This window comes from Perissodus microlepis, chromosome 23 (genome assembly GCF_051167445.1).
Source record: "Perissodus microlepis isolate ML-2025 ecotype Zambia chromosome 23, ASM5116744v1, whole genome shotgun sequence".
Classification (NCBI taxonomy): Eukaryota; Metazoa; Chordata; class Actinopteri; order Cichliformes; family Cichlidae; genus Perissodus; species Perissodus microlepis.
Window position 1 is genome coordinate 6,568,894 of NC_140482.1, and position 26,957 is coordinate 6,595,850.

The window sequence follows — 26,957 nt, forward strand, 5'->3', positions numbered from 1 at the left end:
AACAGCCGCTGCCATTGCCACCATGCAGGAACAACACCTTTCGTTATGCTTAGCACAGCTCATAATGTCCTACCCATGCTGCAGGCTCCATTTCTTTTAAAACTCCAGCTTGTATTAAGCACGGCTGTAATTAATAAGGTGCGACTGCAATGAGCTTGGACGAGGGAAAAACACATTTCAGGAGCAGCATTTTCATTTATCCAAGTTTGCCCCGCCCCCTGTATAAAATTTGGACCACTTTGGCTCCCTTACCACACGCACCTACGAGGCCTAGATAAGTCAAACATATCTCCTTCTGGATCGGAAACTCTGGGCTGCGTTTGCTAACAGGGCTTGCATTTAGGTGAAGAAAGCTTATGTAGATAAATGGAACCGTGTGTGGGAGCCTCAGCAAGCTGTATAAAAGAGAAACAAAGTAATTGCATGTGTACTGTATGAGTCTGTGTGTGTGTGTGTGCGCACGCGTGTGTGGCTGAGACGCCGGGCACTTCAAAGCTTTGATGTTGGAGCTCCTAAATGAGGGCCACCAGAGGTCCAGACTAATGGGACATCATGGGGAGATTAGAGGCCAAGTGTAGCAGGCTGACAACACAGTATTATGTGTGTGTGTTTGTGTATGGCAGAAATAGAGAGCAAGAACACGAGTTTGTGTGTGTTGCTCCTTGCGTGTACTCCTTTTGCAATTAAAAGTGAAAGTTTTGGCTCCAAGTCTGAGAGGGAGTTTGCAGGAAGTAATTGGACAGGAAGAATCAAGTTGTGGCCACGAGCATTCTGGTGCTCCTGCCAAGATTTCGACAAAAAAATGTAAAAACGCGTCAGAGTTAAAGAAATCATCATCAGTTTATTAGTTATGGTATAAATCCTTTATTAAATAATCATAACAATAATTATAATAACAATCATAAAAAGAGCATTTCTGTACAAAGACCCCTTTAAAACAACAACAACAGCAGTCCTAGCAGTGCGAAGGGTTAGGGGTGTATGTGTTTGTGTGTGTGTGTGTTTGTCGGGGGGGGGGTCCTGTCTTCCTGTGTTTGTTTCATTTGGTCCTCCCGGGCTGAAGGGGGCGCTGTGACTGTCGCTGGCAGTCTCAACTTACTGTATCCTATACTGGCTCCAAAGGCAAGCTGGATCCCCGAGGCTCCAAGGCACTTTGAAAAGAGTCAGTGGGGGTCCAGAGATGTGGGCCTCAGAGGAGAGAGAGAAAGAGACAGCGAGTAAGGGTGGATGGGATGTGATGCTGAGTGCGAAAGTGTGAGAAGCCATCGTTCCCTTTAATTTCTAGATTCTGCCATACTCTCGGTGTGCGCGCGCATGTCCAAAGTTTCTCGAGTTTTTCAGAGAGGAAAGACGCGTATTTGTGTTCTGTATATACATCCGTATATACAAGGGAAGTGCGTGGATGTTTGTGTCTGTGGACGGGGAATTTTAAAGGCCTTCACTCCCTTCTTCTCATGGCTTACAAGTCCAATCCAAGCATGTGCGACAAGACCTTTTTAAACTGTTTAAAAAAAAATGCTGCAACAGTAAAAATTAACACACGCACAAAAAAATTAATCACAAAATAGGCCACAACTAGCCAGTAAGTTGAGGTGGGACGGGGGTTCCGGTGTTGGTGTGTGTCGGTGGGGGAGGTGGGTGGTGGGAAAAAAGAGGGGATAGGTCCTTTAAATCATGGCTTTTGAGGTCCACGTGTAAAAGAGAGCGAGAGAGATCCTCCTCTCTGGTCTCGATGTGTCCTCAACGTTCCTTTTTTCAACATTTCCACCAACAGTTTGCTTTTAAGGCGTTGTTGTGTGTCCGGGCACACAGTCAGTCAGTCGATTGAGAAGAGCTGTGTCTGACTGCATTTGTTTTTGATCCCATTTGCTTTTTTTTTGTTTTGTACTCGTGAAAGAGAGAACATCGCCCCTACGAGGGAGAGGCAGGGGATTTTTTTTAGTGCGCTGTCAGTCATAGTCTCTTATAGCCTCTCTTTCCTTCCTTCCTTCTCTTTTCTCTTCTCTTACCAGCAATCCATAGGTTGCACCAACCAAAGCTCCTTGACCTTTTACCATTAACCGCAATGTAAACGTGACCTTCTCTTTGACAGGAACCGGCAACAACAGTCTCCGACAACTAAATCTAACAAGAACGTCTCTGCCAGTAAAATAATGTGTTAAAAAGCCCCCCTCCCCCCTCCCCACACACACAAACACGCACACACACACACACGCACACACACACACACACACGCACACACACACACACTTCCTTTGCTTCATTAAAAAAACAAAAAACAAAACATATCTGCCGTCACAGACCGGGTAACAGGCCAGAACTAAAACATTAAAACAGAAAGTGATTGAGCAGTGAGACAAACTCGAGGGGCGTCGGTGACTAAATAGACCACAGACTGTCAGGAACTAAGAGGATAACTGAGGCTGATAGGTAGCAGAGAACAAAGGAGCCAACAGTCCACACCAAGGAGCTAACTTCTAGGCCACTGTGTTCACACGTGATCCAAAAAACAAAAGAAAAAAAGACGCTTTATAAGCACGTTCCTAACCTACCACCTTTCCAACACGATGTGTCTGCCTCGCTGTTTGTGTAGTTTACAGTATCCACTTTCAAAACTAGACCTCATACAAATCTATGATGCATCTATAAACATTTCTCTGTTGGTGGACCAAGAATCTGTACTTGATATGTGTAGATATTTACTTTTTAGGCCCAGAACGGAACAGTCCATCAGTTTTTTACTCAGTGGTTCATTTTGCCATAAAACTACCAATACTGGACTGTGCAATGCTTTCCGAAATAGGAAAACGAGTTCTCGTTTGAGCTCGAAAGTGGCTTTCTCGTTGCCTGTGCGTCCTGGGATCTGCGCTGCTGAGGAATAAAGTGAACTGAAGCAAAATGAAGAAGATAGCGGGAGGTTTTCACAGCATGACTGTCATCCCTCTCTTTCTTTCCATCTTCCTTTTCCTTTTCGAATCGCCTTTTCTTTCTCACGCCTCGGTGCAGCAGCGCTGTTGGTTGAGTTTGACCTTGTGCTTGAGGCCGTCGTAGAGTTCGAAGTTGTAGTTCTCCAGGGTGGTGGAGGAGCGGGACGACAGGCCGCTGTAGGAGCAGGTGCAGTACAGCAGGAGGCCGGCGCACACCGCTCCGAGCAGGACGCCCAGAGAGCTCATGACGATGATTGTGACCAGTATGGGGTCAAGGGTGTACAGCCACGAGTTGTCCTTTTCTGAGACACGCGTGACTGGAGGCTCGGATGACGGTGATGGCGTGTTCCTCTCTGGGAACTGTAAACCTGTGACAAAAACGGGAGGTTAGTATGATGACAGGCAAGGAGTGGTTGTATAAACCTGTTATCGTTATTGAATTATTGTAGAGATTGCTACAGTTAATGATGATATACATGACATGGGGAGGTGGGTTGCAAAGTGGCTTGGAAAAATCAACTTAAATACGAGATTTTACAATTACAGGTAAACTTCTGTTAATGAGATCAGGTGATCTGTCAGGAGTGCAGGTAAACTTGACTTCCTGACCCTACCTGATCTTTTGTGATGTTTTTGACTTACTAAAGAGAAAAGATTGTATCAAACATCACTAAAGTCATGAATTGTTGTGAGTAGAAGACTCGTTTACAAACAGAAACTAAAGTCCGAACAGAGGTAATTCAATTCAATTTTCATTTATGTAGTGCCATTTAATATCACAACAACAGTTGCCTCAAGGCACGTTATATTGTAAGGTGTGGACCCTACAAAAATTCAGAGAAAACCTCTAGAATTGGACGACCCCCTATGAGCAAGCACTTGGCAACAGTGGGAAGGAAAAACTCCCTTTTAACAGGAAGAAACCTCCAGCAGAACCAGGTATAGCCATCTGCCACAAGGGAGATAACTTACAGAAATGTTCTTTATAATTTATAAAAGTACTTTATAGAAATGACAAAAAGGTACTGGTGTGAGCTCCATGTCTTACCTCCACCTAGCGGGCCACCGTATATTCGTCCATCACCACCGGGTCCCTTAACTATCAGACAGAAGCACAGGACACACCGACTTTAAACACCAATCCGATTTACGCATAATTCTAGCTGTAATTACAACAAATAAACGAAAACATGCCTCGGCATTTGCCTCTACAAGGTTTCCTTTAAATGCTCACCAAGTGTCTAACTCGAGTTCAGTGTCTTTTTACACAATCACCAGAAATAACAGCAACCCTTTGCATACCGTTAACTGCTTTATATTTGCTGCTAATTTTGATATTACACACTCATACTCATACACACACTTATAAATAGAAAAATATGACTTTATTAATAATAAAGATCATTAAGATACATTCCTGTCAAACACACAGTCATCACATGGTATATCGATGGCGTAAGACTGCTCATTCAGTGTGAATAACAATGCAAACATGTCATCAAATCATTAACAATTCCCGTCATTATCGCTGCTGAAATCATCATTACTGTTCGACCGGTGCATTAGATCATCAAAGAAGAGAAAAATAATGGAGACAAAACGTTAGCAGTTGCTCGTGACAGTGCTTTGTGTGAAAGTAACAGATCTGCCAGGTGGTGTGAACTGAAAATTGACGTGGATGTGACTGTCTGAATTGTGGCAAGCCCTCCCTCCCAGCACTTTATTCTAGCCCAATAGCCTGAGAGTACTTCTACTTTAGATGGGTTTTCTTTTAACTTTGTGCACATTTGTGTCCGCACATGTGAGTGTGTGTTTGGGCTCGCTTGCTCTTGGCGAGCAGTCAGGAGTGGGAGTAGCTGCTTGGCAAGACACACGTCTAGATCTGCTGGTCTCTGATGGCCACCGGCATTATTAATACTGTTTCCAGGGCAACTGGTAGTTGGCAGGGGATTGGGCGATCGAGGTGCGGTTGATGGGAGGGAAAAGTGCTTACCGCAGACCTAATAAATGCTATCTGTCCATTAACTAATTACGACTATTAGAGGCTTGGAAGCATAATGGTGTTGAGATGGCTCGAGCAGGGTGTCCGGTCCCTCCTCCCCCCAAGTTGATTTAAAAGCACATGGGCAAAGTGTGCCAGAAAAAAGTGCAGCTTCTAAATTGTGACAACAAATTGAGGTGCATTTCTGCTGAGCTGCGGGCTTGTAGGTGATGGATTTTTGCAGCAGTGACAAACCAGGGAAAGCACGCCCCGTTAAGCTACAGAGTGAAGACCTCAATTTCATTCAATCCAGGGTGTTAAATTGAGCTCGTGTCAGATCTCATCACCTCTGTACCAACTGATGAGAGAGAAATTGCCGCCAGTGTGTCTATCTCGGTGACAATTACACGATAAAAATGGGCTTTTAGAGCCCATATGTGTTAAATATTAGCGAGAAGTGCATTAGCTGTGTCTTATTTTATGTCACCGGCCAATAATGGCACTAAAAAGGGAAAAAACGAAGAAGAAAAAAAAACCCCAACCCTGAATGGCTGAAACTCTCTGCTCTGGTTTTTGTAATATCTCGGATTCCTCTCAAGGATGAACACATACGGCAAAAACACTTCGCTTATGGCTTCCAGCTGGTCCGGCGGCATTGTGGGATTTGTAGGAGCGTAAATCAAGGACCGAAGCGGCGATGGCAGACAGATGTGTCTATTTACAACCCTAAAAACAACAAGCACATATTCACACTGGAAAACACGAGAAGGCTCGGCTCAGGCACGGCTTTCATCTGGGCGGCTCAAAGACACGGAGAACAACTGGAGTGGGTGGTATGAAGCATGAATGGGAGTGGAACAACGTGCTTTATTACACAAGAGAATCAAGATGAAACACTGAAACACTGAAGACGGCCGCATCCATCACTGACTGATGCCTTTATCGAGAGAAAGATGAGACGTTCAATCAAACGGAGCTGGTTAACTCCGTTTGCGATGCAGGACTTTTTAAGTATGATGGATTTGCATTCCTTTGTTTTGTATTTTTGTGAGTTTTTTTTTTTGTAAATGTGCACATGCTTTGTTGAAAAGGACAATGGACCCCCCCCCCCTCCACACATCCCATTTCTGTTCTTTTACAAACACCCTCGCTATTGGCACAACTCATATTGCAACTATCCTGTGGTTGTGTTATTACAGAGATACCAAGAGCTTCATTTTCTGGGCCTTGCCAGATCATTTCCACAGCTAGCACAGTTTTCTCCCCCCCTCCCTCCCCCCCGTCTCTCCCTCTCTCAGCACTGCAGGGTTCCTCGTGTCTCTGGGGTCTTGTTTTAGCCTCGTGGTTTGGCAGCTCTGGCTGGCTCCTTGCAGCGGAACCAGCTCAAAATCCCCTCCCCGTCCTCTTCCCCCTCGCATGCCTGTGTGTGTGTCCACGTTGGGGTCATTCCAGAAGGACCGTTGGGGTTATGAGGAGCCAGACGGTACTCAATGGTCCGAATCAAGCTGTTCAGACAAATAACTTACTCAGTCTTCAGTTCTCTCATCAGGAGCAGCATAGTGTGAAATGTCAACAGCAAAACTCCTTAATGGAACAGGGAAGGAAAAACAGCAACCGAAGCTACATCCATTAGAGAGCGTGCATGTGAGAGAGAGAGAGGCCACAGTGTTTCCTTTGCCAAAAAAAAAAAAAATATCACTCAGCAATTTAGGACAATGTCTTTGTCGTCATCATCACCGCTGGGGGCTGTAAACTAAAGCAAGAGAGGGTTCGTCGATATTGCTGCGCCACGACTCTCACTGCCATCGCTGGTCGGCGTCGTCCTCTGACGAATACAGTGCAGCTTATAAGCGCTTCGCTTTTAGCAGAGGGTACGGTGTCGGTCCCGGCTGTCCAACCTCACCGTCAGGACCGGCTCCACCCCTGGGGTGGCCATACTGGAGGACCAGTTAGAGTACTGGAAGCACTGCGAAGAGCTGTGATAGGCCACAGACAGTTGGCTCTTCTTGGTGGCCAGGTGTTGTCGACAGCAACAGAGGGCTCTGACCAAGATGGCCGCTGCCAGGAGAAGGAGGGCACCCCCGGCAGCCATAATGTAATACCAGTGGATGGGCAAGGGAGGCACAGGAACGCCTCCCCCTGGTGGAGAGATACAGAATAATTGGCCAGCGGGAAAAGAGAGGAGTGGCACTTGTTTTTCACTTTTTAACACTGAATTCGTCTGATTCTATCCCTGTTCGAGCAGCAGGCGTGCATCTCGTGTGAGCATGCACAAGCATGCCAGTTGCAAAAAGAAAGAAAGAAAGAAATCTCCAAGGCCAGAAAAGAAAGAAAGAAATGCATCCATCTCTGTCACGTAGCTTGGGTTGCAATTGGAGGACAAGTTTTCACACCAAGATCGTCAAGAGATTTGGTTTGAAATCGCTCCAATAGTTGGATCCAATCAAGTGCAATGCAAGCGATTTATTTCTTTTATTTCTTTATTTATTTTTTTTAAACAAAGCTCCAGTGAGATTTCTTGGTGTGAAACGAAAGCCAAAATAATTAGTCATAAAAGCACGCACACACATTGACTTAAGGAGCTTCCTCTTCCTGTTTCACACTGGCACAGGAAGCCACAAACAGCTCCTTGATATCATCTCAGAACCATGCAAGGATCAGCGGGAACATCACACGGGTATCCAGCGTTCCAGAGCTCGCACTCTCTCTCTCACTCTCTGAGCTCATATTGGACCGGGATTTGTTATTTAGCTGGCTCGAGTTGTCAGATTTTGTTTTGAGTACATAATTTATCCTGTTCTCTGTTCTTGGTTTTTCATTTTCCTTTTTTGTGTGTTTTTTGTCTGTCATGCATCAGCATCCTGGCCAGTCCTCTCCTTCTCAAGCCAAAGAGCTGTCTCCTCAGAGACCATCTCCACAGATCCTCTACTCTTCTGCTGCTCCTGGATTGAGTTCCCCCTCCCCCACCCAATTCTCAAATTTTTGGTAAGAACCAGCTAACCGGCTTCCAAGAGGCCTCTACTCCTCTATCCAAGTCTACTAAAACAAACCCTTGTAGACAGAGTGGAAAAACTTAAAAAAAAGAAGAAGAAGCCCACATGCTCTTTCCAAAGCTGATGTGGAGAAGCTGTATGTAGGATGTCACACTGAACTAAGGGGAAAATGAAGCGGGGCTGAATACATCCTGATTTTTGGACCGTGTCACATAATTACAGGGGGAAATGGTGCGTGCTCCTGCTACTTCACACTGCACACACTCATTAGGCAGAGCTGACTTAGGGAGAGGAGACAGAGACACCCATGCTCGATGCTGCTCAGTCACTCTATCTGATTGCTTTCCACTGGGGACGCTGGTGTGTGTGTGATGATATTAATATGTGTGTTTGTCAAGGGTTAGACACCGTGTGCTATATGTGTGCGCGTGTGTGAAGTCAGAGGAGTAGAAAAGCCGAAGAAATGCACACACATCACATTCGCACTGAAGCCTCCTAGCTCTTATCTTATTGGAAGACATTATGAGATGCCAAAACACTAACATCAATCTCATAGGGTCTCCTAGGATGCTCTAAATATTTTTCATGAGGCAGACAGTTATTTAAAACCCTTCAGGCTGTGTCAGGAAGCCTAGAACAGAGAATATGTAGCCCTTTTCAAATATGACTCCTTATGGCGTGCCTGATTCGGCTTCCTTCGCACGTACAGTCTTTCCTTTTGAGACCAATCCTTTGTTTCTGCTAAAACTGACAAGGTAAAACAATGAGCTACTGAAGCGATCTATCCTGTAACTTCACTAAAATTTGATCAAAATTAATTTGGTGTTTGGTGAATATTTGCCATTAGTACTCATTTTGAGACGTCTACATGCTGCCGGTGACGTGGCGAATCAGCTTTAAAAAGTCTGGATTCACAAAGCTGTGGCGGACTCGGCTTCTGTGCTGTCAGTGTAAAGGAGTGATTTAGACTAATTGGTTTTTCTTTTAGTGGTTCAGACCAAGCAAAAAAATAAACCCAGGCTAGTGCATACCGACGGGCAGGAAGCAAGACCACAGGAGAAGTGACTTCACACCAAAGTCAGACTCACCTGGATTTTCGGGAGGAAAAGCCGCGAAGGGTTCTGTGAGGATAGAGAGGCGGGCGGGAGACAGGAGCAGAGAGAGAGGGGGGAGAGAGCGAGACAGCTGTTAGATAACTTTAAATATAAGAGAAAAAGTCAGCCAAATGTCACGCAAATGTCACAAGACTATCAAACTCCTCCTGAGGAAATTTTAAGTTAATTCCTCAGATAACACACATGAATTATGGCATTTACAGTGATTCTCTGCTAGAACGCTGTTTCAAACAGAGTATATTGTGGTTGCCAGGGATTTGAGACGGGAGTGTATAGTGTATAGGCTATGGGCGTATGTGTGTGTCTGCATTTGCAAAGTTCATACATTTCAAGTTGTTTATCTGCAGCGTCCAGTAAAACTGGAGCGGGCAGTGAATGCACAGAGCAGAACCTTCACTTTGATTGCCTGGAATGCAAACACAGAGAAATGATGTGTGTGTGTGTCTCAGTGTGTGGTACATGGTGTGTGTGTGTGTGTGTGTGTGTGTGTGTGTGTGTGTGTGTGTGTGTGTGTGTGTGTGTGTGTGTGTGTGTGACTGGGGGTGGGGGTTGAGAAAGAGAGAATGGGAGTAAAGGAACAGGGGGTCCGACTTGGGAACTGGCGCCTTTTGGCGGGAACGCCGACGTACTGTGAAAAACTCAACTGTGTTTGGTGATAAGCAACATCCCAGCATGCTCTGGGAGTGGCAAAGGAGGAGAGGGAAGGGAGGAAGGAGGAAACACAGCAGCAGGGAAGCAGGAGGGGGGGCTGGGCTATCATCTTTGCCTTCCAAGCTGCTGTGCTGCTTAGACTCTCTCAGGACTCGCATGACACACACAGAAATATAAAAATGACTCAACACAAACACACAGAAAAACACTGGCCATACACATAGACACACACACTTTCCCTCTGTTACACTCTGCCACCCCACCCCCGCTGCCATGTTCCCACTGTGGTCCGGCTCCAAAGCACACTGGACGTCAGTCAGAAGTGATGACGGCAGGTTTTTGGCTCCGAACCGCCAGCTTGGTCTCTGATCTGTTTAACACCCTCTCTGAAGCCCCTGCTCAGGCTAGATTAGGGAGGCTACACTGGAGCTCGGCTCGTGCGAGGCACCCAGAAACTTGCTTGGGAAACAGCCTGTCTAGTAATTCCCTTTGATGGCTCGGGAAAATCTCTGTTTACAAATACGACAGAGGAGGGAGCGCAGGAGAGATAGAGGGAGAAAGAGAAATCTAATGAAACATAGATTAGCATCGCCGGGGCCCACGGGGCGTTTATGGCCTAGTTTTCCTATTCTTCGTTTCTTTTCTTTCCTTCTTTTTTCGTGGAGGAGTAAACGCTGTCCCTCCCTCTTCTTCCTGCTTTCATCTCTGTGTTCGGTGGGCTCTTTGGAGGAGAGGCTGTCTCTGAAACTGGGATGGGAGGGCGAGTGAAGGATTGGTGTGTGGTGGTGCCGGTGTTTCTCACTTCATGTGTGTCACTGCTCAAGGACCTTATGACTGAAAGTCGAGGCGGTAGTAGGGAGCAGTAGACTGATGGGAGGGTGAGATAATGTGTCATGAGTGTGTGTGTTTATCTTTAAAGATTTTTGGCAAGAAGAAGCAAAAATAAAGAAAAAAAGCACGTGTGCGACTTACGTGTACACTCCGTCAGTGGGGTGCTCGAGCTGATGTGGATGTTGTCTATCCAGATGTGCCCTCTGGTGCCGTGCACAAAGTAACCCTCCATCACAACCTACCACAGCCGAAAAAAAAGGAAGGATGAAGAGGAAGAGGAGGAGGGAAAAGTTGAAGAAAAAAGAAGTGAGAGGAAGAGGAAGACGGATGACAGGATGGGGGGTGGAGGCACATTGAAAATGGGGACAGCAGCAGGAGGAGGAGAAATAGGATAAAAACTTAATACGGTGCCTGCGATTTCAAAGTTGCACTCAACACTTGCAATCATCCTTCCCTGCTCTGCAACCATCTCCCACTTACTTTTTTATGAGAACATTAACTGCTTGTGATGTCTCTGACAAATGCACAGCCAACTTCCAAACAGTCCCACAGCCAGAGTGACACTACAACGTACTTTATTTCAAATGTGGCCTAAAGTGACACAGAGCTTAAACCTGATACTATCATATGCTCTGCTACAAGTACAAGTGCGTACTTTAGCTTTAGAAGAAGCGTCACATGGGCAGCTGAACTACAAGAAGCAAGGGGAAGACACACAGTCGTGGCCCTTTTATACATGGAGTGTTGTGCTACTGGCGTGTACACCTGTAGCTGAGAACAATACTGCAGCAGCTACCATGGCGAGCATGAATGGAAGCAGCTGTGTGATAAAAAATAATAGCAATGCATGATGTGGCCAACAGGCCAGGTATACTGGGAACTGAGCCGTCCTCAAGACAGACTTAAAACTCTGGAATAGCTTTAGAGCACATGGGTCACATGCTAAACCTGGTAAGCTAAGTCAGTACCCAAGTAAGTAAACTTTAGCAGATTTAGGAAAAACTCTTAACAGTAAAACAACAATTAGCAGCTAAGCAGTACAAAAAAAACTACCACCAAAAGAAATGGGTGCGATCACTAACGGTCGAAAAAAATTTTTTAAATTGTATGCTAGCTAAAAATATTAAGTATAGTAGAAATTGTTGTCTAAGTTATGGCTAATCTGTTGAAACGGTTTGTGAAAACCTTAGCTAAAACTTGTTAGCTAAAAACACTGGCAATAGAGCTGAAATAGCTAGCAAAGTTATGAATAATATGTTAGAATTTCTTGGGATACATAGAGATTACTGTTAGCTAAACATGATGATTAAGCATGATGGGGAACTGTAACTAGAGTAGCAGATAAAAGTTGTGGATAAATGTTTGAACACTTAAGCTAGAAATCTTGGGTAAACAGCTGAAGCTGAAGTCTAAACATGGCTGAATGAAATGGCTAACAGCCTGCCTGAAAGTTTAAAATAAGTTCAAGTTAACAGATTTTGACATTTAGGTGGTGGTGAGCGTATATAATGTAGCTTTGGGGGTGTTTAAGATTGAAAATATTAACAGCCTACTCTAATAAAACTACAACAGAAATGTTTTCCCTTTCTGGGTAGCATGTAATAAAAATGTCTAACTCAAGATTACAAAGCCTGATTCATATATAACTCAATAATACTGGTAAGAAGCTTGATTCTTTCATCTCCCATTTGCCTTCTTTTTAAGTATTTATTTTATGAGCACACAGAGTTTAACCACTACCTGGACGCTTTTAGGAGATCGAGGTAGTATGGTCCGACCCTCCTTCCAGACGGGGCCCTGATCGTCTGTTAGTGTCCACAGGACCGTCTCTTCAAAGTGGGCGTCCTGTACCAGGACCCTGAGGTGGCCCTGGGCCTCCCCCGATATCTGGTAAGAGAAGACTAGACACAGGGGCCCAGTGTCGGCGGTCAACACGGGGCTCAAGAGCCGAGCTCGCTGCTGCTCAGTCTTTAGGCTTGCGTCTATGTACAGATAGCTGTTGAGCTCTGGAAGGGAAAGAGATATGAGAAAAGATAGAACATGAATTTCTCTAACTCGGACCAAAATGCGATATAAAAGTTGCCACATGCACATTCCTGTTCTGTGAATAGACGTGTTGCATTTATCCCAAATCTGATACCGTCAAGAACAAAAATAAAAATTGTTGACTTTGGTGAATTTCACAGCAAAAATGTGAAACTGAGCCCTTTCTGCATTCTCTCCACATTACCGAAAGTGAGCAGGGTTTTGTTTTAACCTTGAGTTCGCTGGTTACTGCAGTCAAATGAAAATGAAAAAAATAAATAAACAGAAGTCTGATTTAATGGATTTTCATTCAGGCCTCGAGGCAATAAAAAAATGAGAAAATGAATGGTTGTGTAGACTTTTGATATTCACTGTAAATGGATGCTGCTGCAGTTAGTCTGTGCGGCAAACACGGAGCGCGTACACAAAGGAATCGTGTGTGCGTACAGTGAGAGAATTATCGTCGTTAATCATGACTTAGACACATATATAGACATGCACACATGTACATAATGGCTTTTCACACGGTTAGACATTTCCAACATGACTGTTCAAAAAAAAAAAAAAAAAACCCGAGACACTAATCACCAGTTGCTAACAGGAATGGGATCACAACAGCACAATAGTCATACCAAACAATAGGGATGTGACAAATATAAACACAGAGAAGAATAGGTCCACTGAGAGCGTCGTTCATACACCGAGTGCTAGCAGAACTCCAGCCAAGACCCTTGAGGCGTTTTTTTCTTCATTCCCTTTCAGGTAAATGACTTAACCAACGGAAAAGTCCAACAGAAATGCATCCTCCTCCACTTGTTTACACCAGAGGATGTTTAGTTTGCAAATTAGAAAGCGACACGAATTCCATTGTGAGAGACCGCATGTATGAGTGACTGCCTGTGTGAACGAGAAGCACAGATTGCATTGTGCATGCCCGCGTATGTGTGAGAGAGCGGCTCGGTGAGGTGTCTGCTGAGGAATTTCTTAAGTGGGCCCGGTGGGAAAGAGTCCAATATCAACAATCTGCAGATTAAATCACCTGCTTTATCAAGAACAACTGTGTGTGTCTGTTGGTGCCTGTGTGTATATGTGTTCCAGCAATTAAGCGCCTTTCTGTTTTATAGGCGAGAGAAAAACTACCACAAGAGTAAGAAAGCATACAGTTATTTCTGTCCAGTTTCAATCGGCGTGCAGTAGCATCCACTGCCACCGCACTCAGGTTTGCTGAGTGACTAAGTGAGTGAGCCTTTTTTTGCTCCGTGTGTCCAGCAGATCACACTGGAAGTATCTGGGGGGGATAAATCTTCTTCCTAGTTGACAGCTCCCCTCTGCCCGCCATGTGTCGCAGTCGCCTGTGTGTGACACCTAAGACAGCGTGTGACAGTGTGTCCCTTGGCCCTCTGCAGCTTTGAATGAATGTGTATGTGTTACTGTAGGAAATATATATATATATATATGTATACAACTGGAGAGGATGTGAAATCAGGTCTCCATGAGGCGTTTTATGACTTATTTCAATGTGCGCACCAAAGCTTCCTCCATTCTCATCGCATCGCATTGAAGTGGAGTCTGTTGCCCCCCCCCCCCTCCATTGTTGTGCCTCTTGTTCAGCAGACGCCTCATAATCGAGGCTGCCACGCCGGACACAGCAAAAAGAGAGCATTATTAATCTGTTTCACAGAGGTCTGCTGCTGGCATGAGGAAAACAATGATTCAGTCTACAAACCCAATTTATCACACTGGTACTAGCATGATAAACTAGGAAGTCTGATTTAGTATTAGAGTAGATGGTGGCTATTTCTAGGATTGTGTGTTATTACTGTTACTATGACTGGTGTCAGGTGTGAGGTCAAGAGGTGATGAGTTTGTGGTTTCTGGGAGAGGTGCGGGAATTCTGTAGAGGATTACAACAGTGATTTGATAGGGGCGAAATAAAGATCCTGCAGGCTGGCTGGGATATCATGACCTTTGACCCCCGTGGGAAAATCAAAGGCTCGCGCGGCGTGTCAAAATGGCTGGAAATGATACTTCAGGCATGAAAGCCACCACGGCCTGTCTAATGAAAGAAGCCGCTTTGAAGCCCCCCCCCTCCATAGATTTTTTATGACCTGAAGAGGTCACGCTTCAAGAACATTTCCTCCTTTTTGCCACGAGATCTGCTGTCCTCCTGAACATGACCGAGGTGACATCACTGAAGCAGGTTGGGTGTGTGTGTGTGTGTGTAGGGGGAGGGAGACTGGACCTCTTGTTTAATTTTCTCCAGCTGCAGAAATGCTAAATCTTTCATGGAGACTTGCTCGAGACCAATGAATTTTAAAACAATCTTGGGATAACGATCCCTTACCCTGAAAAATTATAAATAGTGCAAAAAAAAAAAAGGAAACCCAGCAGGAAACCTCTTCTGTACCTTTTAACAACCTGCCAAATGCTGGACTTTTGATCTGTGGGTATGCGTAAGAGGAAAATGAATAATTATTTCTTCAAGGAATGCCTAAGTAAATGGAAGTCTACACAGCATCATGTGGGACGTGCCTGAGGTAATTGCGGGGCAGTAAAGGACGGCTGGGGATAACCGCTCGTCTTTGGAATCTCCTGCTCTGAACTTAATTGGAGCCGCTCGGTCTTAACCCCTTCCTGCCGAGACTTCATTCTGACACGCAGAGGTGAGCTGCTGCATGTCACATGCGAGGCTGTGTGCGCTTTCCGTGGAGGCTGTTTTCCCTCTGATTCCCTCAGTTCATTTTCATTCTCATTCACTCGGAAAGAGCGGCGTGGCTGGCGCACGGCGTCGCTGACAAATTAGACTGGTTTCAATTTAAGGAATTATTTTAATCAAATTGAAAAAGGGGGGACTCAATGAAGATTCAGAAGGAGAATGACTCCATTTAATTATAGAAAATGCAGTCTTGTCTAGACCCGAGGAAGTTGATGGAATAAACGGCATGCTTGTACAATTTCTGCACCCAAATAGAAGTCTGCTTGCAGCTGCATACATAAAAGCTGATACCCCACAGTAAAAAAAAAAAGGAAAAAAGAAAAGAAAATGGGGTTCCCGTAGTGAACCTGAGCTGCTAACTGCACTGTTCTGTAAATCCATCCGGACATAACTTCAGATCTATTAAATGCATGCTGTGCAGAGGAAAAACACTGAGGGAGTCGGACCAAATATTCACATTTCTGTTAAGGAGACTCACCGTTGCTGTGCAGGGACCAGAGCAGCGGGGCGTTGGGGTCGTGCGTCCACCCACACAGGCCGTGGTCGAACTCACACACGGCGTCTGATGGGGGAGAGGTGGCCGCTGTAGAGGTGGAGATCAGCCAGGGAGAAAAAGGCAGCGTAAGAGTGAGAGCCAAAGGGCAGATAGGCGTGAGAAATCAAAGTCATTTCAGATACAGGAGCATTCGCAGCTGATCTACATAATGTCATGCAGCGCTTTCTCAGGCCTTTCATCTTTCTTATTACAGCTTCCTAATGACGCTATTAATCCAGCATTTCTTTGGCTCTTTCATGTTAAACACCTGTCTCACCTGTAGTCGTGACAGGGACCGTGGTGGTTTCGACGTCAGCTGGCAGCGTGGGTGTGGTGGTGCCTGCTGGGGTTGAGGTTTCTGCAGGAACAAACATAATGAAACTTGGGTCAAAGGTGGCCCCTTAAAGCCAACTTCAGACAATGTATTACTGTAAAGAGGGCAGCAAAATGAACTGCTGTTTGTTAAAGACATTATTTATGTGGCGATATGTCCTTTGGGAGCTGCACATTAGGGAGGGCCAGGAAATACAAACGGGAAAGAGGAAATGATAAACTCACAAAGGCAAAAAAACAACAAGACGGAAATGAAGTCTTTAATAATAACTCTCCATTGTGCCTCTATAGATCATACACTATACAAAAGATAAAGGTAGTCTCCGGGTGTAAAAAGTGAAAGCTATTCAGGTCATGGAGTCTTCTTGACACTCAGCAGGGGGTCAGAAAGGAGTGAGATTATATAGACGGCTATGGGAAAATGACCCCTCTTCTCACTTGATTTAATACAGCAGAGAGGAGTTTTTGCCCTTTTATATCTTCTTCATTAGAACATGATGCTCATTTTGCAAATCATGGTCTTATTTAAGAGTAAAATAAACAATAAAGAAGAGCATCTTTTAGGGGGTAGCTATCACAACCACCCCTTACATCATCATATATAATGATAGTAGCATATGTATGTATGATTCCTATCTCCTCCTAGACAAAAGGAACAATCTTGATAAAACTTTGCATCAAAATGCCACTGAGAGTGCCGGCACCTATGTGGTTTATACAAATACTTTATTCAAATGTCACAATTCAAAGTTCAATCTGCAATCAATGTGCGTATGTTTGTCGACATTACTTGTGCCTATATTATGTTTATTTAGCTTGTGGATGTTCATTATGCTTTTTACCGTCAGCGCAAATTTTAAAGTCTTGCCAGTGCAGCCGAGCGGCTGCTGATTAGCGATCGAGTTCTTGATATAAGCTGCTATAAAAAGTCTAGAAAACAGCACAGAAGAGCAGACAACAAGAATGCGGGATAAGAAGACGTAGTTTGGGTTGTCGCAGTAACTAAGAAAGTAAGTAAGGTTTGTTTTGTTTTTTTTAAATTTAGTGTGTTTCGTAGCTAGGGTGATAAAAAAAAATTGCTCAAAGGCTTCAAAAATGGGCGATAGCAAAGTAAGCTAGCGACAGTTATTAGCACAAAGAACAGAAACAGTGAACTTGGCTCATTAGAAACACAAAATAACAAGTTTGTTTGATCCAAGCAAACAAAAAAGAGTCACTCAGATGAAGCAGGAAAATTTGACTTATTGTTTTATGAATGTTGATTTTTGTTACGCTAAAACAGCTAAGGTCTCCGTTAGCATGCACCTTTAACAGGACAATGCAGCAACGCTGCTGCTTGAGTTAATGACCTTATCCTTATTTTATCATAACTCAGCACATAAAGAACGTGCCTACGAATCGTACGTGGCTGAACTGACGCACGTGGTACTGAAACCGCCTCACTGTACTACTTCATGTCTCCTGTCAGAGGAAGGCACAGAAAACCCAAGAGAGCCCTTGTCATGTTGTGTCTGGGAACTCAGACGTCAGAATCTGTCTACCATACATACTGGCTCGGATATGCAGACGCACAAATGAACAGGCACACATGTCCACATGTTAATACACACACACAAAACAGGCTGGCGCTAAGGCTGATGGATGGCTCTGTCTAACAAACTCCCCTCGACCTCGGACGGGATGATCGCACTCTGGGACCACTCTCTCGCTGTCAAGAGGGGTCTAAAAGCGCGCACACACACAGACACACACACTCCATCACCCACTCTGCTGTCTGTGTGAACTGTTGTGCGTGTTTGTCTGTGTGCATTCGAGGGCCTTCTTCACTCCATAACTCATGCGCGCTTGGAAGGAGGGAGAACAAACACAAAGTGAAATGTATGATTTTCGGTCCTCCATTAACGTCAACTAAATCTCGCATATATCAAAAAGAAAGACAAACAACACACAGAGGCATAAATAATCCAGCAGTTTGCTCATTAAAAGATGTCAAATGCACAAACACACACACATGTTGAGCAGGCTGCAGCTAGAATGTGAAGTGGTAGGAAGAAAAAATAAAAGCGCAGTTATTAAGAGCAGATGGGCTGACCCTGGTGAGCTGTGGGAATTTACGCAGGAGTTTGGGTCAGCCAAAGATCCAGATGTATAATAAAAAAATAAAAAATGCAGGTGTTTTCCCACATTTACATTTAGTCAGCCAACTTGTTTTTCTTTCTGTTTGTCTCTTTTCTTCAAACAGATTCAAACATATTGCAGACATTTGACGACGGTGACTCCTAAAAAAAAGGCTAAGTGCACTCTCAAACCCATTATATTTCATTTTCCTCTGCCTTTTTCTTATTTAGTCCATCTAAACAACTCCAAGACTTGGATGCTTGATGATCGTGTGTGAGACGGGAGGTTGAACAGACACACACGAGTATCTAAGAAGGAAAAAGCGTGACATGGATTAAGCATGTCTAACGCCTGTTAGTGGCAATACTAGAGGCCTCCTGCTGTTAAGGTTCCTCCTTCTGTGAGGCTACCATTATCATTTAAAGGCTGCGAAAAAAGCAATGAGGGCAACAAACACACCGTGATACGCAATTGATCTGCTTAAAAGAACTTCCCGCGGAAACGAGCGCAACGGCGCCACAGCTGGAGAAATGGCAGAGATGAAAAGGCTGGCCACAGCTGGCGACTGCTTCTGACATTAACCCAGTGTTAATGTCACGTCCTTTATGTCAGCTATTAACTACCTAATGAGACTTATCGCTGCCGGTCCACTGGGAAGCAAAAGCATGGAAAGCAACTCTACCCTCCTACCTCTCTTCCACCCATCCAACTTTCAAATGGGCCACCACGTCTTGTTCAGCGTCTCCTCTTTATTCCTCCTCTTGTGTTCGCTCTTCTCGCCGTCTTTTGCTTTTTGTGTGTGTGTGTTTGCCTTTTTATTCCATTCTGACCTTTTGGGTCCTCTAGTTAAGTCTCAGGAGCGGGCGTTAAAATAAACCATCTACACATTACCTGAGCGCGCGCCGCAGCTAAACACACACACAAGCAGAGAGCGTGCAGTCGAGTCCATTAAGATTCTGCCCAGCTCCTGAGTACTCTATGCTTTCAAAGGTCAGGCCTTGTCACAGTGTAAATGTGCTGACCTTTCCAGGGTGTGACAGGAGTGTTTGGGGGGCGATGGGAATGGCACTGACTTGCGCGCTGTTTGCAGGGTGTGTATGTTTGTGCGAGGCGAGGGGGAGGTAATGTGTGTTAACGTATGTGACCTGCCTACCATGCCCCGAGTCCTGTCCTTGATGCGTGCGAGGACGGTGTCGCGAGAGCTGCAGCACGCGGGTTTGTTGCACAGCAGAGAGGGAGCCTTGAAATGCAGGAACAGTCCCTCTGCAGCAGAGTGTTGTCTTACATAATGTGTCTGCTGCTGCAGGTGATGATGCAAGTCATCATCATGCACGGGATGAGATACCAACACTTAGAACCGGGGGCCCGAGGCGGCTGGAAGGGGGTGGGGCAGTGCTGACATAGATAATCGAGATGCACGCTCACATATGCGAATGCACATGCTCACAGACAAATTCTTCTGCGGGCTTGCTTTTCAGTGCACACGCAGTCGCCAAACACACACACACGGTCGTGAGGGCCAACCCACCCTGTAAAAAAAGACATTGCTCACTTCCAAAGAGTGTGACTCAGCAATATGTCAGAGAAGAGGAAAAAAATCTTCAATTATGTAGAAAGCTTTTCTGTAAATCTTTCCCTGGCAGTACTGAGTGCACACACATGCGCACACACACATACACTCAAACACACACAGAGTGATGGATGCATGCACGCAGATATACATACACCCCAAAAGAACACAATGGGGTAGACAAGTAGCCATTATTTGATATTTTGCCGGGTGGGGTTAAGTGCTCAGATCAGGGTTCATCCTCACACACACAGACGCACCATCACTTCAAAGATTGCATTAATTTCCTGGAGAGTTGCCCTAATCGCTACTTGCGGGACTCTAATGCTAAATCAAGCCTTCACCTTAAAAACTTAATCATTTAAGTTAAGGGTTATTGCTTTTTTCTCCCCCAAACGAGAGGCGGGTTCCCTTATGACATGAATAATGCAAGAGCACAAACAACAAAGAAGCCAAAATTCCAGAGGCTGGGATGCTGTGAAAACACTGGGATAATGCGCTTACTCCAAAGGCGGAATGATATAGGACCGAACTGAGAAAAATGGTTCAGAGCGATCATCATTTGAAAGCTAGCTCTACTGTGTTTACTCGAATTATGGAGGGAGGACAGACAGCTTGAGGTGTGTGTGCGTGAGCATGTGCGAGCTCTACTTTTCAGTGCTCCCAAGACTGAAATGAGCCTACCTGGATTTTTTTTCCCCTCTAAAATTTCATCCCTGAGCTCATAAATTTTTCATTCTGGGAGTACGTACACTAAAAAAAAAAAGTCACTGTAGAGGATCTGTGTGCAAGTCAGTTGTGTGGCAACAGTGGGGGGGGGCAGGAAACTGAAGGAGTCAGGACCAACAGCAGCGAGCGTGGAAAAGAGGTGCGAGTGATGAGTAACAGAGGGGAGGAGACGAAAAGAGAGGAGGCATGGAAATGAAGAAAGAAAAAAAAGAACGAAAACATTTTTAGACCCACGCACTGGGCCTCGGGGTGGGAACGAAACAACTGCAACCATGTGGAGGAATAAGGAGAGAGAGCTCTTATTGTGCTTTAGTGCGCTGGGGATGATTTGGGGATAAATTTCATCCTCTTACTTTAAATCACAATAAGGTGAAAAGTAAACCGAGAACATCGCTGAAGACTGGAGAGAACGACTGAAAAATCAGAGGGGACGGAGAAGCGAATGATTTACGGGATGTCAGCGGTAGTCCGTCATCCCTGCTGAGTTTTGGTGGTCTGTGAACAATGTGTGACCCTTAACAATAGTACTGTGTGTCACGTTTCCCCCGAACTCTCCACTCCATCTGCAGAAAGTCAACTCTGTCAAGCGGTAAAGCCTAAAATACTTTTTCATTTTGTTCCCGTTTAAGTTGGTGTTTAGTGTTCATTGGTTTCTGTACTCTGCTTTCCACATGTCAATCATCAGGCAGCAGCTAATGTAAAACACATTGTTTCCTGTGCTCTGGAGGAGCTCCAGGGGAGGATAAAATGATCAGGGACCAGGTGTTTAGAGTAGCAAGCCTTAAGCAGCAATCATAAACTGCATGGGACTTCCCTCTGTTAATTTTTTTTTAACTGTACATAATGATGGATTGAAAATATGGGTGCTGCATCTTTGCACAACGAGGCACATGCAAACAGACCTGTGCACATTTACATTTATATTGTAGACACTGTGGTTACTTTGTTAGCTCTCTGGACGTGCAGTAGAGGTGATAATGACAATCGCTCTTCAACTGTGCTCTTCATCAGGGCTTGTGGGAGCGCACAAACGCACATAAATCGTCCTAATGAAAGCGTAGCTTGACATGCTTGTGTAATAAAGTACGTGTGCATGCTAGGCGTCTAGAGAACATGCATGAACACTTTTCTCGTTTCCTGTGGCGCGTGGGGTAAACGTGTGTCAAAACATGCATATGTACTCATGTTTAAGCGCTGTTGTAAATGTTGAGCTATACTGCCCAGTCGTCCTTTTCAGGCACAGAGGGAGTGGTAAACAGTGAAGGTCCATATGTGCGTGAGTGCTGGTGATAGCGCGTATGATCCGACAGCACTTTCACATCTGGATAACAGACCACGCTGGAGAGTGAACTGATAAATACTCTCTTTCTCTCTCTGGGGATGCATTCATTTAAACCAAGCTCTGTCCACTGCCTGCCGCTCACGGTGCTTGTGGATACTTAAAGACAACCTAACACAAAGCCCGTTGTAATAATATCAGAAATAAATCAGAAATAATTACTTTTCAAGGGTGCTATCAGTTTCCCTTTCTCAGCTCACACGGGGTGTCTCTTTTCACCTCTGGCATCCTCTAATGACTCTCATGCATATCTAATGTGAGGCTCGCTTTTCTAGTGAGCCACCTTCCTCAAGGTCCATTCACTTCTGGTTAGAGTTCATTGCAGCGCAGGGCAAATAATTCAGCCTGGAATACTGTAGGCAGCAAATTATCATATATGTATATAAAATGATCCTGTGTCAAACAGATCAAGGCCGAGCGTCCTACCTGGAAGGTCACAGCCCAGAATCTCCACTCTCATCCCAATGCCTGCCGGAGACCACCGCTCTGGATAGAGTCGGATATACTGGGCCACTGTCTCCTCGAAATGCCGGAGCTCTGGGGTGTCATAGTGTGTGTTCCCCTCAAAGATCTGCACAAAAAAACAACACTGCAGTGGTTACTGAACTGGTAAAAAAAACACAGAAGAGCACCGCTCTTCATCTGCCCGCCTCCCCTGACCCACCTTTGGTAAGCTAGTCTTGCTGTCCATGATGAAATTCCAATCTTTCCCATTCAGGCTGTGTGCCACTTTGTACTTCCTGACAAATGCCCGGTTATCTGTGGCTGCTCCACTTCCTGCGTCTCCTCCCCTCGCTCCCTGGGTGATGACTCCGCGCACTGTCTTGGCTAAACCCAGGTCCACCTGTAGAGTTTAGATTTATAATTTAATTCAATTCAGTTCAGTTTTATTCATATAGCACCAAATCACAACAACAGACACCTCAATGTGTTTTATATCGTGCGATAAAGACAGTTATAGAAAGAAAACCCAACAATCACAATATGAGAAAGCACTTGGCAACAGTGGAAAGGAAAAACTCCCTTTTAACAGGAAGAAACTGGCAGCCATTTTTTTTTTTTTGGGGGGGAACTCATGCATAAGAACAATGCTTATGTTTTTATGGCAGCTGTGCTCTGTGACTGTGTTTTAACTTAACTAGAAGGTAAAGGTGTATGCTAACATCATTGCTTTAAAGTAATGCACAATAAATGCAAAGTCTACCTGCAGCCACTCCTCTCCAGCCAGTGGCTGCGCAGGAGCAGGGAACCAGCCGGAGCGGCTGGCCACGAGACGGGTGCTCCCGGGATTCCACACCACGTCCCTGCTGGATGAGGTTGAGATCTGGGCATCGGGGAGCAGGCCGGACATCAGCCCCTGCAGGTCCGAACACGGAGCATCTGGAGGGGAAAGGCAGAGAGGGTTAGAGACTTCTTTAGCCGTTTCCTTGGAAGAAGAGACCACCTAACGCTGTGCTGGTACACATTTTCCCACCGGGGAGCTGTTAGGCTTCGCCGCAGGATCACACTGCTGGCCACTGAGCATTAAGAGTTTAGACTGGAACAAACAGGAAAAGATGAGGTGAGAGACAAGAGAATGGAGGGAAGAGAAAAAGATGTGTAACACAGCGCTACCGCTTCATGTTCAATATGCAATTAGGCTGCCATTAGTGAGATAAAAGCATATGTTAAGTCTGCTGCTGAATGGGCACACTTGTCTGCTTTGCATGCACGCTTCTCACATCTCACATCTAACAAAAAAATACCCTGAGCGCCATATAATGCTGTTCGGTGCATTGTTTCTTTATATTCTGTACAATAGCTCGTCTGCTCATTATGCGGCACACATTTTATGTACATTCGCCGACTGAGAGAAAGTTTTATGTACACGTCAAAGTGCTCGAAAATGAAACTCATTCAGATACGGATGGGTGAGTAGAAGTGAAAATAACTTGCTGAGGGAGTATGTGTGAGAGAGAAATGAGGATTAAGGGGATAAAAATAAGGTATGATACAAGGAGCGGGGAGACAGAGAAGTAGAGAGTGGAAAGAAAGAGTGGTGAGGGGGGTGAAAATAAAAGCAGAGAAGGAGACTTGGAGCGGGAGATGACGGCTTGGGGAGGCTGGGAAAAGGAGAGAGAAACGCAGAGATGAGTCGCCTGCAGAGACAAACAGTGGGAGAAGGGGAAGGACGGAGGTAGGCGGAGTGAGAGACGAGCGGCGCTGGATGAGCGCGGAGGGCGTCGAGAGAGACGGAGGGGAAGAGATGTGGGGAGATGTTAGTAGTGCTGACGGTTTAAGAGAACACAGATCAAAGTTTCATGCTGTTATGTCACCGCAAATGCAGGAGATGTAAATAATGAATAAAAAGCGCAGGAGACGGAAAACGTGTGACTGTGCGTACGTGTGGGAAGGGTCTGTGTATATTCCAAGAGGTGTGCCTGCTTTTTTTTTGAGGTTACGCGCTATATTTAGAAAGCGCCTGTGTGCTGAAGCACCTGTACTGTAAGAGCTAATAGTTATTCCAATAGCAGCTGTTGAGGCTGAGGCGAATCACAGTTTCTGATGTAAGAGTGAACGGGGAGCCATGAATGATTGATCGGTACTCGTTTCTCAATCTAGAGGAGCTCACAGAGCAAAGACGGCACATCAAAAAAAAAAAGTCTCCAAAACCATGAGAGGAAAAATGGGATGTGGTGGTGGTGGGGGGGTGGCAGCGTTGAGGGAGTCAGAGACAGAAAAGCGAGCAGAGGGGAAGAAGAAGTGGGAGAGCACTGAAAGAGGAAAATGACACTGGTGGTGCCTCTGGAAGAAAGAATAGAAGCAGCAGCTTCCTTTAATTAGCCCGAGGGTTGCCATGTTTAAAACACAGCAAGAGGGATTGTGGGAGAGAGTATAAATACACATTTATGTCTGAATGCGTGTGTGTGTTTGATCCGGCCCTTTAAGGTTTAGGAAGTTAAATGTTGTTAAAGCTGATGGGTTTTATGGCTCCCCACACTCCCTAGCAGATCGTTACATGGAGAAACCTTTGGAATACAAGCATGCTGATCCACACAGGTATGCACACAGGTGTACACACGGGTGTTCACAGAGGCGGACTACACCTTTCTTGGCTGCTGTCTCAAAGCACATTGTGCGCTGTCTATCTTGCGTGCTGCACAATAGCGTTTAATATTTAGTATCTACTGTTATCTACTGCTAGCTAGTTTATTGTGATGGTGCTGTTTTTATTATGTTGCGCTTTTTTTTGTTTGCTTTCTCTTCTGTTTTTTTTCTCCATACAGGTGATCCAGGTGTTTTGTTTGTTTTTCTTTCTTTCTTCCCCCCTTTCTCACCGTCTCTTCTCCCCTCTGGTTTTCTTTCTCTCCCTCTCTTTCTTTCATTCTTTCTCCCTGTCCTATCCCCCAGTCATGTCTGTCCCGTTTGTAGGAACCGAAAATAAAATAAATACATAATTATAATAAAGGTCAATCAAATGGACCAATATGGCAAGGCCATGATGATCCACTTGGTAAAATAAATCCGCTTGGCATCTTTCTTGGCCTTAAGACAACAATTCTGATGGCTAAAGATCCAAACGGGACACAAAACCCCCCAAAAAAAACCCCAAAAAAGCTGATGGGTTTTTCTTTCTCTTCTTTTTTTTAGAACAAGTTAGATTTTAAAACAGTGCTTTGTGTTGGTTGAACCGAGAGGATAGAACTGGTGTGTGATTACTGATTTAAACCCACGAGTCACAGAAAGCGAACCCAAAGTTCTGTTCAAGCCATGAATGCAAAGCGGGATGATTCTGGCAACTTGACTGCTTCGTGACACGCACACACGCCCACGAACGCACCTGTAATCTGGCATCCGTAGAGCTCGAAACGAAGGGCGATGCCATTCTTCCAGGTCTGTGGTCGGATCCGAACGAACCGGGCCAAGACCGGCTGCGGGACGCGGTTGAGAACCACTTCGGCCGGATCTGTGTTAGCGTGGAAAATCTGGACAGCAAAGGCAAACAGAGGACAAGCAAAAAAGGTTGGTTACCATCAGGAGGAGATGTGCTGTCTTATTTCTCTTTCTCAGTTAGACACACACTCTTGTTTGAACACCCACCCACAGTGCACAGTTTCGCTTGGCTTCACACACACACACACACAGTGGCAGGCCGGACAAAGCAGAGACAACCCAAACACGGATCCAGTGTCACCAGCCCAGCTGTCGATGTGTTTTAGGGTTGAAGGTTCAGCACCGGGAGGCTGGGAAAGCCCATCGAAGGATGAGGTTTCCTCAAACACACACACACACACACCCTATCGACATCTATCGACTTCCACACACCTCTGCACTGGTGGTCATAGGAAGCTGTGGGAGAGTTGACCTGACACGACAGAACATGATTAGCCGCCGGAGGCAGGAAGTCTGTCCAGGTGGGCAGGATGCGAGTGAAATTCACTTCCTGACGCTTCCACAGCATCAACATTCACTTCTCCCTGAACTGCTCCTTTCCTCCCATAAGGCAGCGGGGTGGGGCAGCGAGGGGGGAGGGGTCAGAGGGCAAATGTAACCGCGGTGGTCAAGTTACTTCCTGTTGTGGGCAGAAAAGTGTGCAATCGCCTGTGATGCTCGAGAGAATCGGATGGGAACACTCAATTGTGACTTCCTCCTCTTTCCTTCCCCGCATCCTCTTCCCTCCACTCTCGAGCCCACATCGCTCTTCATCTCAAAAACCTCCATTTTCTACATAAATCTCCTCGTCCAGACCGCGCTGTTGATGTCTCCTCACACCTGCCTTTCTTCCTCTTGTTGGCGGCTACTCACTGTAACCGCACACCCAGACGCAGGAAACCACAGGAGCCCACACAAACACGGTCACATCCCACGCACCCAGATAAGCAGGGTGAGCGTCTTTTAACTGAGTGACTGTTAAGTGTCACTCACACTCTGTTTGTGGTTCACCGTGCCAGCTGATAGGAACGCCGCATCACAGCTACTGCACACAATGGAGAGATGGGAAGACAACTGCTACAAGCGGCTGAATTAAAGATTAAAAGGCATCATGCCTAAAAAAAGGTCCCTACATGAGTTTTCTTTTACTTTAATTGAGATCAAACCTCAGCACTCTACCAC

General features: G+C 45.4%; 1 protein-coding gene across 2 annotated transcripts in view; it reads right to left on the reverse strand.

Annotated features, from left to right (window-relative positions):
• Positions 1-821: 821 nt before the first annotated feature.
• The window catches only part of nrp2a (neuropilin 2a), a 62,477-nt gene continuing 36,341 nt past the window's right edge, over positions 822-26,957 (reverse strand). Inside the window, exons 8-18 of one of the 2 annotated variants that reach the window (XM_084920337.1) lie at positions 25,684-25,828; positions 23,068-23,243; positions 22,528-22,707; positions 22,290-22,434; positions 16,052-16,132; positions 15,718-15,822; positions 12,239-12,504; positions 10,640-10,736; positions 8,990-9,022; positions 3,976-4,026; positions 822-3,295 (exon numbers count right to left, since the gene is read on the reverse strand). In XM_084920337.1, coding sequence (XP_084776463.1) covers positions 2,991-3,295; positions 3,976-4,026; positions 8,990-9,022; positions 10,640-10,736; positions 12,239-12,504; positions 15,718-15,822; positions 16,052-16,132; positions 22,290-22,434; positions 22,528-22,707; positions 23,068-23,243; positions 25,684-25,828 — 1,584 coding nt within the window. In that variant the 3' untranslated portion in view covers positions 822-2,990. Of the gene's footprint in view, positions 3,296-3,975; positions 4,027-4,290; positions 7,048-8,989; positions 9,023-10,639; positions 10,737-12,238; positions 12,505-15,717; positions 15,823-16,051; positions 16,133-22,289; positions 22,435-22,527; positions 22,708-23,067; positions 23,244-25,683; positions 25,829-26,957 lie in introns of those variants that run through there. The other variant, XM_084920338.1, reaches the window with a different exon arrangement.